At 54.9% G+C, this 10297-nt stretch overlaps 1 protein-coding gene across 1 annotated transcript in view; it reads left to right on the top strand.

Annotated features, from left to right (window-relative positions):
• The window catches only part of PLXNA4 (plexin A4), a 437585-nt gene that overhangs the window by 372094 nt on the left and 55194 nt on the right, over positions 1-10297 (top strand). The window contains exons 15-18 of the mRNA XM_049641872.1: positions 5061-5197; positions 6374-6538; positions 9331-9424; positions 9877-10116. Of these exons, the coding sequence (XP_049497829.1) occupies positions 5061-5197; positions 6374-6538; positions 9331-9424; positions 9877-10116 (636 nt within the window). The remainder of the gene's footprint in view (positions 1-5060; positions 5198-6373; positions 6539-9330; positions 9425-9876; positions 10117-10297) is intronic.

Here is a 10297-nt window from a genome sequence, read left to right as displayed (position 1 = left end):
TCACCAACACCCCGTCCCATGACCTCCTTAACCCCACCCCAATCCCCACCTCACCTGCACCCCTACCCCACCTTCCCTTCCCAGGGCTTGTCTCCAGACCTCACCCTGACCTCCACATCCCCTCCAGCCAGGACCCTCCCTGGCCCTGCAGAGGCGGCCCCTGGTGAGGGGCTCTGCGGGGTTGGGGCTCTCGGGACCTCTCAGCCTTGTCATGTCCGGCAGGTGTGCGGGAGGCATGGGCGTCTCTGTTGCCTCTCACGCTGCCTCATTTTCAAAGTTTTGCCATCCAGTTGATTTCTCGGGTTAATGACGGCTGTGATGAGGTAGTTTCCTCACGATTCTAAGCTGCTTTTGGAAGCTGGAAGCCTGAAGTGATAGATGGGCATCAAATGCTCCAGAATAGTCCAGGGGAGCCCACTTTCCACCCTCCGCCCCTTCCTCCCTCCTCTTTCATCTGCCTCCCTCCTCCTCCTCCTTCTTTCTCCATTCAGCTGACAACTCTTTAGCACCACCTGGCAGGATCCTTCTCATGAAATTGTTTGATAAATATTTGCTTAATTGGTTGAATTTCATAATTTAATTCGGTGGCCCCGGCTTGTGGGGGTTACAGTGATGACCTAGACCAGGCACAGCCCATCCCTCAGGGGCCTGAGGTCTAGAAGGAGAGGTATGGCGTACGTGCAGACGGGAATGGAGACAGGTGCATCAGACGCCTCTCCAGCCGGCGCCCGCGCTCTCTGCTCCCCCTCTACTCCTGAAAACCTCCCCTCCTTCTAGACACAGTTGGCTCTCACTGCACACGCAGGAGCTCACGTAGAAGAACACACATGTGTAATGGGTTTAATGGATAGGTAGGTTTACCTGGCTCTTTAGGATCTGTACCCCCACCTTCTTCTGAAAGGATTTGAGGAAGTTGCCAAGGGAAACCCAACACACCTGAAGGCAATCAGCGATAAATGTGTGTGTGTGTGTGTGTGTGTGTGTGTGTGTATGGAGAGAGGGCATGTATACCGTACGTTATCTGTATGTATATACCCAGAAGTTGTTAATCCAGCAGAGTCAAGATACTGAGAGGGAGATGCAGACAGACTGAGACAGAGGCAGAGACAGCTCTCCCCAAGTGTTTAGAGGTGTGGCATGGATGCCAAACTTGGGCACAAAATCCAGCTCGGAAATTACCTGGCCAAAGCAAGTGCTGGCCAGCCAGTCACCTGCCCTGCAGTTTGTTTTATGTATTGTTTAGTTTTTAGAGGGAGCGAGAGAGAGGGCGCAAGTGAGCGAGGGGCAGAGAGAGAGAAGGAGAGAGAGAGACAGAGAGGGGGAGAGAATCCCAGGAGGGGCCTGGGTGGGGAGGGAAGGGGGAGGAGAGAGAGAGAAGCAGGGCTCACTGGAAGAAGGACTCGAATTCACAAATCGTGAGATCATGACCTGAGCCGAAGTCAGATGCTTAACTGACTGAGCCACCCAGGCGCCCCTGCCCCGAACAGTTTTTATCCTGGGGTCATGTGGCAGCGACAGATTGGATGGTGATAGGAACGACTACTACCTCAGGAAGCCGGAGTTTGCTTTGGGTGTTAGAGATCTCTGCCAGGTCTCCAGCTGCGGCTCTCCCCTTCGTGACTCACTCAAAGGCCACCGGGGCCCCCTGTCCTGCCGTCACCTCTGTGACCCACCCAGGCTGTCAACTCCCACACACAGCGTGTCATTCCCCCCTCACTTGCCCATTTCTGTCAGGGACTCGTCACCAGGCCACAGTTATCGTGGACAGTGGCTCGGCTTCCCTTAATTCTGATTTCAACCACTCCATCACTGGGTCCTAGAGTCTTACTTTTCCCATTTTCATGGCTGCTACAATGGCCTCTTTAAATCCCTGACTTTGAAGGTTGGAACCCATTCTAATCCTAATCCATCTACCCTGTAGAATGTTGGGTCCACCTCAAGAAGGACCCAGGGCCCCACTGCCTCTAGCTGTGGTCCAGTCTCCTCGGTCTGGCCCGCCTTGTCTACCCAATTCTGTTCCCCGAGGCTTTGCATGGCCTGACCCCTTTCCTTTCTCCATCTCCTTCCCCACGTTGCCCCAAGCCCTGTCCTCCTCAATCCTCCAAGCCTGCTTGTGAGCCAGTCCACACCTCCGAATACCCAGCCCACAGCACCCATGGAACCTGGCTTACTGGGGATTCCATGGCATCTGCCTGCATGACACTCCGTGTTGCCTCTTGGAGCCCCTGCTCCCTCTGTCAGACCAGTAAGTCTTTGGAGATGAAGCCCCGGCTGTTTATTTCTTTGTTAGCCCCCATGGTGCTTAGACAGTTCTAAACCTTCCTGCATGTTGGACTCTCCCAAGGAGCTTCAAACAAAATGCTCCAGAGCCCCCCTGAGCTAAATCACACACTACAGGTGGGGCACAAAACTCTCCGGGAGATTCCAACTCAGCCCAGCCTGAGGGCCACTGGCCTAGGAGAAACAATGTTTGTAGAACAGCTGCTGTGTGCCCGTTGATATCCGGTTCCAGGCTTAAGTCTTACAAGGAGCCTATGTTGTCAACATTCAAAAGCCCCTTCAGCTCTCAGGTAAGGTCAGTCTTGCTTGCATGACGGTTTCTGCCCCAGAGCAGGATGTGGTTAGATGCAGGGCATCAAGGTGAGGCTTCATGGAAGAAACTGGATGGAAAGGCAGGATAGGATGTTCCGTATGGATCTGGAGTAGTGGGAGGCTGTTCCTGGCATAAGATAGGAGTGCACCTAAAGATGGGAAAAGAAGGGAGGGAGAAGGAAGGGGGTTGATGGCAAGGGAAGAGGTTGGGACAGAAAGAGAAGTCAGTAAACAAAAGAGCTGTTGCCACAAGGCAAAAAATGCACCGGCCCATTGGGGCCCTGGGACTTGGAGGTTTGTGAGGGACTGTGCTGATGCCACGTGTCCACTGGGGAAGACGTTCAGGGAGGGGAATGATGCTGGGGAGCTCGGGTCCTCCCCCGTCCCTCCTGTGCATTTAAGGGCCCAGTCATTGAGGCTACCCCCAGAGCTCCTCAGGGTCCAGGGAGGGAATGAGGGGCAGAGGTTCCCATGAGTCTCAACTGAGAGGTGGGAAGAGACAGAGTGACCTTCTCTCCAGCATCTCGGAGCCCTCATAGCCTCCCCACACAGCTAGGCAGCTTGCAGGTAGCCCTACTTGGGCCCCACAAAGAAGCCCGTGACTCCTCTGGGGTCCTGGGACAGCTCAGGAACCCCTTCCCAGGGGTCCTCCGGAGACATGGGGCACGCAGGGGAGCCTCTTCTTCAGGGATGCCTCTCAGGACCTGGGGCATGCTGGGGAGCCCCCTTCCCTGTGCTGAGATTGGGAGTAAGGTTTGAGTCTGATTCAGTTTCCCTCCAAAAATCAGGCCAGACTCTGATGTGTGGGTTTATTCACCCAAAAGCCAGAACCCGACCGCCAAGGCCAAGGGATCAGCATCCTTGGTCTCGTCACCCGTTCTGTCCCTAGAGATCTCCACGGAGGGAATCTTTCCCTTCCCTACCTCCAGCCAGGAGCCAAGTGAAGGGGTGGCAAGTAATACAGAATTTGATTTCCCGTGCAAACCCGCCGTGAAATATTTATGAAGCATGACTTGAATAATTAATAGTTTCTCACAACTTTAAAACATGTCTCAGTATCATCCACTCCTCACCCCCGCCCCCAGCCCGCCACTGCAGGGCCAACAAGGATTACTCCTTTCCACCCCTTCTAGAACCCCACCCACAGGCTGCCAGAGAGCCTCTTCTTCCCACGTTGCTGCCACCCCCATCTGTCTTAACCTGCCTGTTTTTTTACTTTATCTCTAGGCCCCCCCTTGCCTCGCACAGACAGCGCCCTCTTTCCCTTCCAGACAGTGGGACAAAGGCACCATGTGGGGGAGGTGACTGCAAGTTACAGAACCGGAAAACCGGCAGGCCCCTTTGAGATAACTATGTTTTGATCCAGCTCCCTGATTTTGTGATCAGAGAGGTTACATGGTTTGTCCAGAGTCCCACAGCATGATCTGGGCAGAGCTGTTCTCCACTCTTTCCACAGCCTCACCCCACCTGTGTCCCAGTCTCCATTTGAGCCAGCAGCAGCTCCAGAATGAGGGGTTCCTTAGCATTGTGGGTGCCAGGTGCTCGGGATCTGCAGGGACCCGGTGGGCAGATGGGCCCCACGTGTGGGGCGGACACTGGGCGGTGGGCAAGTGTCCCCGCGGGCCCCCCCCCCACCCCGCATACCTGCCAGCCTCACTGGGGCTTCTCCCCTCCTCCCGAGGTGTTATTGAGGCCTCTCCTGGGGAGGTCGCCTGCGGGCTGGGAGCCCAGTAGGTTCAACTTTTGGTGCAGAATTCTTTAAGGGGCAGGGGAGAGCGAAATCTTCATTTAAATGCAGATACGGGCTTCTCACCTGGGACTGAGGAAAGTTTTTTTCCATTAAAATGCTAATGAAAGAGCAAAGCACAACTCCAGATCCTCAGCTCACAGGTGCCCCCTCCCCATCCTCACTCCATCCCTGACCCTTCTTCACTCCTCCCCCTGGGTTTCCCTGGGGCCCTCACCACCCATCGCTCAGGCCTCTGAGCGTTTGGACAGCTCTCTTAACAGGCCCATGGAAGGAACAGGTCACCTTCCCAAAAGCACCCGAGACTGGAGAGGTGATGGAGAACCAGAGCTCTGGAGTCAGATCTCAGATGTGCCACTTTTTAGCTGTGTGACCTCGGGAACTTTACTTAACATCTCTGAATTTTTTCTGTAAGATAGGTAATAATACCTACCTTGTAGAATTGACTGAGCAAATAAATTATATAGAGATGGATGAAGATATAAAGCGTGCCAGTGAAAACGTCAGCATATAGCAGCTATTACTACTGTTATGAATATAAAGGTGTAAGTTCTCAGGGTCCAGAACGTCGCTTTCCCACACAAGCTCAATAAAATCTTCATGGGCTCTTTGGGAGGCCACCGTTACTGAGGATTCCAGAAGGCAGCTCCGGGGAGCGGGGTGCTGCCTTTCTTCGGACCCTGCCCCAGTTGTGTCTCAGGCCAGATCCTTTCCTGCACAGACGCTGACTCTCTCGGACCTGAAGCCCAAACGGGGGCCCATGTCGGGGGGCACCCAAGTGACCATCACGGGCACCAACCTGAACGCGGGCAGCAATGTGGTGGTGATGTTCGGGAAGCAGCCTTGCCTCTTCCACAGGTAACTCAGCTCAAGGCAGGCCTCGGGGGCCCACAGCCCAGTGGGTGGGGCCGGTGGGGCAGCCTCAGGGCAGCAGACGACCAGGGCTAACCTCCTAGAAGTGCCTTCTCTTCCCTGAGAAAGTGGCCTTTCTCTTTGAGGGAGGATTTGATGGGCAGAACTGGCTGTGGATCTTTTTGCCTCAGTCTGGAGAACTGCCAGGCACCCCATTCATGCTGCTGCCCACCATTTAGCCTTTGTGCCCCTATACCAACCGCTGTACAGAACCCTCGGGTTCCGCAGGACTCCCTGGGGAATCTAGAGCCCCTGCCTGCAGGCTAGCCTCTCTCCAGCTGCTGCAGAGCCAGCCAGGCCTGCCGAAATCTGCTAGGGGCCCCTACCCCAGCTGGCTGAGGTTCAACCTCCAAGGGCAGCCGACTTTCTCCCCACTGATTCCACCATCCAGGCCCAAAAGGGCACACCTTCTGTAAGCCAGGAGCCTGGGGTATAGGAGGGAGGTGGGAGGTTCGTCTGATGCAGGACTCAGATTTGGTGGGGACGTGACATTCTGCAGGAGAGGTTTTCCTGGGACAGAACTATGCTGAGGGCTGTGACAGATCTGAAGTCAGGCCAGTGATCAAGAAAAAACTGTTCTGACACTTGCTAAAATGGTAAGGAAGAGTTCACTCAGGATTATTGCAATAGGCGCCAAGAGTATCACAAGGGGGAAGGAAAGAAATCAGGTTTGACTCCAAATACGGCAAAGACATTGGGGGGATTTATAGCCAAGCAGCATAGTGAGGGGGTCAGTGATGGCAAATTACTAAGATGAATAGGAATAGGGAGACTCTTGCTAAAGGGACTTAACGGGATTCTTGCCGAAGGCAGCCCAGGGTACTCAGGTATCAACTGGAGGGGGGTTGGGAGTTTTGACTTAGCAGGATTCTTGCTACAAATGGGGCTTGACAGGCCCAGGACAGGGCCCCAGGATAAGGCCTTGTTGAAAAGAGGGCTCAGAGGAACCTGTCTACCGTTGGGTCAAGTCTCTGCAGTAGTGCCTGGAGCTTTATATCTGAGGCAGCGCAGACTTATTGCCTCTGAGGAGCCTGACGAACAGGGAGGGGTGGGAGGGCCCTGACCCGGACCCCTGTCCCCATCAACACCCGGAGCCCAGCTCCATGTCTGCCCTCCCTGCAGACGCTCTCCGTCCTACATCGTCTGCAACACCACGTCCTCAGATGAGGTGCTAGAAATGAAGGTGATGGTGCAAGTGGACAAGGCCAGCATCCACCAGGACCTGTTCTTCCAGTATGTGGAGGACCCCACCATCGTGCGGATCGAGCCAGAGTGGAGCATAGTCAGGTAGGGGCAGCCCTGACCTCAGTTTTCCTTCCTCAACTCTCAAGAGCCAAGGACAGTTCTGGGGCCCAGTTCTGCTTTGAGGACTGATGAATCGGGGTTGACTCAGAGCACCCCCCAAATCAGACCTTCCTTCCAGGGCGCCCTCCTTCCACGGAGAACACCTCTGAATGGGACCCGGCCCCTGGGGCCAAGCTCTGACCGGCAAGAGCCCGTGACCCCTAATCTGAGCATTGGTGGGTACACCTGGAGGAAATGATCCCGCCATAGTGACTGCTGAGGGGGTGCCAGTCCTCTTCCCCTGAACCTCCCTTCTGGCAAATATGGGCGATAATTCCAATCCTGCTGAGGGATGCAGGAGAAAGAGATCAGATCCAACTTCTTCTTGGCCTGCTCTTGACCAAAAACGTGCCCTGACCACCAGGGTGCAGTTCAGATGTCTGTCCTCTGGGCTTCTGTAGCATCCTGCCGTTCCTCTGTCCTGCTCTGTCATGACCCCGAGTTGTCTGCTTGCTTCGACCTTCCCTCTATTGCAAACTCCTCAAGGGCAGGGAGTAGATCTTGTTCCCTGCTCTTTTCCCGGGGGCCCAAAACAAGTATAGAGAGCGCATGTCCTAGGAGGGAGCCAGGTATGTGCTGTTACAGCAACGCCCTCTAAGGCCACCTCTCACTCAGCCATTCGCAAGCTGACTTGTACCAGCTGCGTAACTTCCCGGCCTCCCCTCTGGAGAGGTTCACAGGGGGCTTTGGAAACTCCAGGATCCCTAGGGACCCTCCCAGTCCCCCCTTGGTGGGGCTGTGGAGTGTGGCATCTCCCTTCAGGGAGGGAGCGCTGTTCCAGTCCCTGGGGGATACATTGTAATGGGAAGGCGATGCTAAGGGCATCCTGACACCAAGGGCCCTGCTGACCTTTGGGAAACTGCTGGATCAGGGGCTGAGGTGGAATGGAACAGGCCTTGGGGTCAGAAGGAGTGGGCTCAGCCCAGCTCTACTTCTAACCAGCCAAAGTAACCAATCACCTTAAAGGTTACTTGACTTCTCTGGGCTCATGGTTTCTCCTCCATCAGCTCCCTCCTGGGGCACTGGGAGGGGTAAGCAGAATGCATACGCACAGTGCAGTGCCTGGCCCAGCTCTCTCCCACTGCCCCGCACCCACCCTCCCCACCGTGGGCTTCAGTTCTAGAGGACATCTGGCATCAGGGAAAGGGGGAACGCATAGAGATGTGGTCTCCCTGGCTGAAGCGGGCGTCAAGGACAAGTCCAGTACAGAGAACAATCTTTTAAACTGGGGTTGAGCAGACTCCAACCTGGGGGCCAGATCTGGCCATCTGCCTCCTTTTATAAATAAAGTTTTATTGGAACACAGCCATGCTCATTCATATATGTTTTGTCTGTAGCTGCTTTCTCAACACAACAGCAGAGATGGGTAATTGCAACAGACCGTATGGCCTGGGAAGCCTAAAATATTTACTCTCTGGCCCTTTCCAGAAAAGTTTGCCACCCCCCGCCTTACAGCCACGAAAGGCAGCCTTTGCTGAGATCAGATTTGGTTGTCCTTAGCAGTTACTTCCTAAGACCCAAAGTTTATAAGCTATAGCCGTGATTTTAAAGGAGATGAATACGAGGCACAAAGAGGGGGAAAATAGTCTGTAGAAAGCTATTCTGGGATTTGCCCCCTGAGGCCCCGGGAATCTAGGAAGTTGGTGTAGCCCTTTGCCTAGACAAACTCTACAGCTCCCTAAGGAATTCACAGTCTGGGTTAATTCAGCTCTTCCTCATGTCATTGTCACAGAAGTAGAGGTGTTGTCCTTCCTGGCACTCAGTAGTGGACCCTGAGTCACGTTCATAACAAGAGGGAGGTTGGAGGTTTGGGGCCTGCCAGCCGGCCCTAGAGTTTTTGCTGCAGTGAACAAATTCTCCGATGGGGAGGGGCTCTGCAGAGTGAGGCTTCAGACTGCTCCCAAGAGTCTGGGCTACTAAGGATCAGTGATGGGGGGGCGGGTCCGTTGGTAAACGCGTGTTGAATTGGTGATGGAGAAGATTGGGAGATGGCCAGATAGCAGAATACCATTGTGGAACACCGCCATGGGCAGAAGAGCCTGTCTGGGTTTTACAGGAATCTCCCAGCATGCATGTGCACGTGTGTGTAGGCCCATGCTTGTGTGTGTGTGTGTGCACGTGTTGGGGGGGAGGGAGAGGGAGCGGGAGGGGCAGGTGGAGGGCGAGAGGAAGCCAGGGAATAACTGGGAGTGCAGAGATGAGCAGATGCATAGGGAGGTAGAAATGAATGTGGGTGACAGAGATTCTTTATTCGCCAAGCTTGTAACTGTTGCAGATGAAATTGTAGTAATTTCTGGGGAGGAGACAGTGCTCAGACCCTGGAGGGTCTGGTGGGGGGGCGTCTTGGAGCAAGGCTCTCATTAGGCCAAGGCTAGTGTGAAAATCTCCCTGAGATCGGTGAGGGCTGGGGCAGAGACACCAGGGGCTGCAGAGAAACATCTGGCTCCAGTCAGGAGGCTTCAGAGCCTCCACGGGTGTCCAAGCTCTCGATGAGCCCAGTGCTGGACAGCCGCAGACATCTGGTTATCACTGTCGTCCCCTTGGCCGCTGAGAGCTCATCCTTATCATTATTCAGTCAGTTTGTCATCATTGTCCCTGTGAACATTATCACGCCTCCTGGCTATCATTGTCTTTAATGTCAGAGCTCAGCCTGATTGATCATCATCATCATCTTCAAGTGCCTTTGCTATTCCTATCCCCGTGTTGACACGCCTCCTCCTTTCTTCCCCGGGCAGTGGAAACACACCCATCGCCGTATGGGGGACTCACCTGGACCTCATACAGAATCCCCAGATCCGTGCCAAGCATGGAGGGAAGGAGCACATCAATGTGAGTCCAGGGTGGGCAGGGAACACGGGCAGGGAGCATGAGCACCACTCAACATGTCCTGACGGGACCCAGACACCCTGGAGCACTGGGACGATGGGATGAGGGAGCAGACATGAGGGCATTTTCATACCTTGGGGTACAGGCACGGAAGAGCAGTCACTTCTGGGGGTTCTGGGGTTTCATATCCCCATTCCTCCACCTTTCAGACCTCCGGTGCTGCCCCTTAGCTTAGAGATCCCCTAGTCACTGCCACACCCGCTGTGGACAAAGCAGATCTAGATGCCACTGCAGAGTCTGCTGCTTGAGTGCCCAGGTTATGTGGTCGTGGCTGCGGAGGGGTGGCGGCCCAGGTCAGTGCCATGCTGTTTGATGGCACTGGGGGGACCCTGGTGGGTGCGTTGGGGCTCTATGGGTTCAGGCGCTGCATAAGTCCCCCTTTCTGGCTCCTCCAGCTCTGTGAGGTCCTGAACGCCACTGAGATGACCTGCCAGGCTCCGGCCCTCGCTCTGGGGCCCGACCACCAGTCTGACCTGACCGAGAGGCCTGAGGAGTTTGGCTTCATCCTGGACAACGTCCAGTCCCTGCTAATCCTCAACAAGACCAACTTCACCTACTATCCCAACCCCGTGTTTGAGGCCTTCGGGCCCTCAGGAGTCCTGGAGCTCAAGCCTGGCACTCCCATCATCCTGAAGGTAGAGTGAGGTGGTGGGCGGGAGGTGGGAAGCCGGGAGGCTGCTGCATGGAATGGGGATGCTTTTCAAGTCCCAGAGAAAGGCCAGAAGTCATGGGCTCTGGCCCAATTTCATGACCGCCGTCCCTAGCAGAGGTTGTGTCATAGTCCAGAGCATGGAAAACACTGCCTCCGAGTTTGTA

Source organism: Panthera uncia, chromosome A2, assembly GCF_023721935.1.
Source record: "Panthera uncia isolate 11264 chromosome A2, Puncia_PCG_1.0, whole genome shotgun sequence".
Taxonomy (NCBI): domain Eukaryota; kingdom Metazoa; phylum Chordata; class Mammalia; order Carnivora; family Felidae; genus Panthera; species Panthera uncia.
The sequence above is the reverse complement of the archived record's forward strand: the minus strand, read 5'-3'. Positions and strand labels throughout refer to the sequence as shown.